This window comes from Apis dorsata, unplaced genomic scaffold (assembly GCF_000469605.1).
Source record: "Apis dorsata unplaced genomic scaffold, Apis dorsata 1.3 scaffold_1123, whole genome shotgun sequence".
Lineage (NCBI taxonomy): Eukaryota > Metazoa > Arthropoda > Insecta > Hymenoptera > Apidae > Apis > Apis dorsata.
This window is the reverse complement of record NW_006264221.1, coordinates 24,123-26,265: the sequence shown is the minus strand read 5'-3', so window position 1 is coordinate 26,265 and position 2,143 is coordinate 24,123. Positions and strand designations below refer to the sequence as shown.

The following is a 2,143-nucleotide window of genomic DNA, read 5'->3' as shown; positions in this document are numbered from 1 at the left end:
TTACTATTTATAATTATTTATAATATTATATCGATTACGGCAATGAGTTCTTTTGAAATAATTTCACCGCAGATTGTCTATATTGTCTGCTGCATTATTTTGGCACTATGAGTCTTCGATTATTTTTTGTAATCTTTCTTGACTACAAATTTCTCCATAATTCTTTTTTGAGTATTCTTTTTTCTCTCTACACTTGTCCAAAGTTTTGTTTCTATTCCCTTGGATATTTGTACTAGAATCTGATTTGATATTATGTTCAACAAAGCAAATGTACTTTTAACTTTTTCATAGTACGCAAGACACCGTATAAAGTTGGCACTTGTATGATTGCATGATTTCGTTCGGCTCTCATATCATCTATGAGAAATGTAGATTGATTTAGCCTTTCATACCGTACTCGCATCTATGTTAACTAAACTGAAGATTTGTATGGCGAATATCAAATTTCGAATCTTCGTTCGAGATTGGCACATGATACTATCGAGACATGTCCGTGTCTGTCACTTTTACAGGATCTGGATGCATCATGTGTTGTGGCACAGGCTCACCCTCATCCGATGAAGTTTCACCACCGCTGATCACTTGACTTGGAATTGTTTCAGGATCCCATTGTCCTATTTTAGTAGGATCTTTTTCACAAAGTCTTTGAGCCAGCATCTGTTGAAAGGAATTAATGTCAGAATTGATAGTATTAAACTGATATTATTACATGTAACAAAATAAAAATAATTTTTATAAAATATAATATAATATATAATATAATATTATTCATAGTAATCTTTTACATTATATATATATATTTAAGTTTGAATTTTTTATAATTATTATATTAAAATAAAAATAATTCATTTTTATTCCAAAAATTTTTTCAGCGAAATATGATATGAATTTAAACAATAATATTTATTAATATCTAATTATATTTAATAGAATACTATACATAAATATAAAGTTTTTGAAAATTTTTAGAAATATTGCTTACCTGAAGACTAGTAAGACTATTATCACAGTCAGTAGTATCAATATCATTCAAATTGATACCAGATCTTTCCATTTCAGCATATGTTCCGAACGGTAATTTTCCTAAACATTCTAATTTCATAATATGCATTTTGCTACGAAGATGCTTTGCTAAGTGACCGTGTATTCTGAATGCTATTTTACAGTCAGTACATTTGAATGGTCTAGGATTACTAGTGGTTGCAGCCCCGAATGTAGAAGTCATACTAACCTAAAACAATTCAATTATGCAATCAAATAAATGATAAAATCCATTATATTATTTAGATTTTTAAAAAATATCACTTGTACATATATGAAAGAAATAACAATTAATATTAAAATTGTAGTTTATTCTATTTTATTCTATTTATGAATGCTGCTATTAATATTTATTTTGATTTTACTATTTTCTTGATTTTATATTTGCTTTTTAATATTTGCTGTATTAATATTTATTTTGATTTTATTATTTTCTTGATTTTATATTTTTTAATTAAAATTATTATTAAATATTGTTTCATCAATAATTAACAATTCTTTTTCAATTAATTGAATAATCATCTAAGTATTTTTTATTTATTTTTGTAAGCATTATGGAAATATAGAATCAGAATAATCACTTATGTTATATAATTTTCAAAAGCAAAAATAATTAATTTTATTTAAAAATTATAATATATTTGTTAAATCAATATTAAGTTACAAAAAAATAATTAATTTTAATCGTAACGAAGAAATCTTTTTAATATTGTTATTTTATTATATTGTTATAATTTTTATAAATTAAAATTTATATGTATAATTATGTAATAATATTTTTTGAAAATAGATATAATTATGAAATTTTGCATAAAATATTGCGTAAAATATTTTAGTAAAAATATAAAAGTTAATTAAACTTATAGTTAATAAAAATAAAAATAGAAGTTAATAAAAACAATAGAAGTTAATGAATAATAAAGATTATTTGTTATCAAATAATCAGAAAAAAGATGATTATATCTTAGATCCTAGTATGAATTGTTTTTAAAAATTGGTTTTCCAAGTATGATTTATTGAAATTTAATCAATAAATTAAGACACAATATATGAATAAAATATTCATTTAAAACAATATATTGTTAGTAAAATTTAAAAAGAA

At 22.5% G+C, this 2,143-nt stretch overlaps 1 protein-coding gene across 1 annotated transcript in view; it reads right to left on the bottom strand.

The window, feature by feature from the left end:
- The window catches only part of LOC102673129, a 16,432-nt gene continuing 14,289 nt past the window's right edge, over positions 1–2,143 (bottom strand). The window contains exons 6-7 of the mRNA XM_006624787.2: positions 983–1,231; positions 1–657 (exon numbers count right to left, since the gene is read on the bottom strand). Coding sequence (XP_006624850.1) covers positions 478–657; positions 983–1,231 — 429 coding nt within the window. The 3' untranslated portion in view covers positions 1–477. The remainder of the gene's footprint in view (positions 658–982; positions 1,232–2,143) is intronic.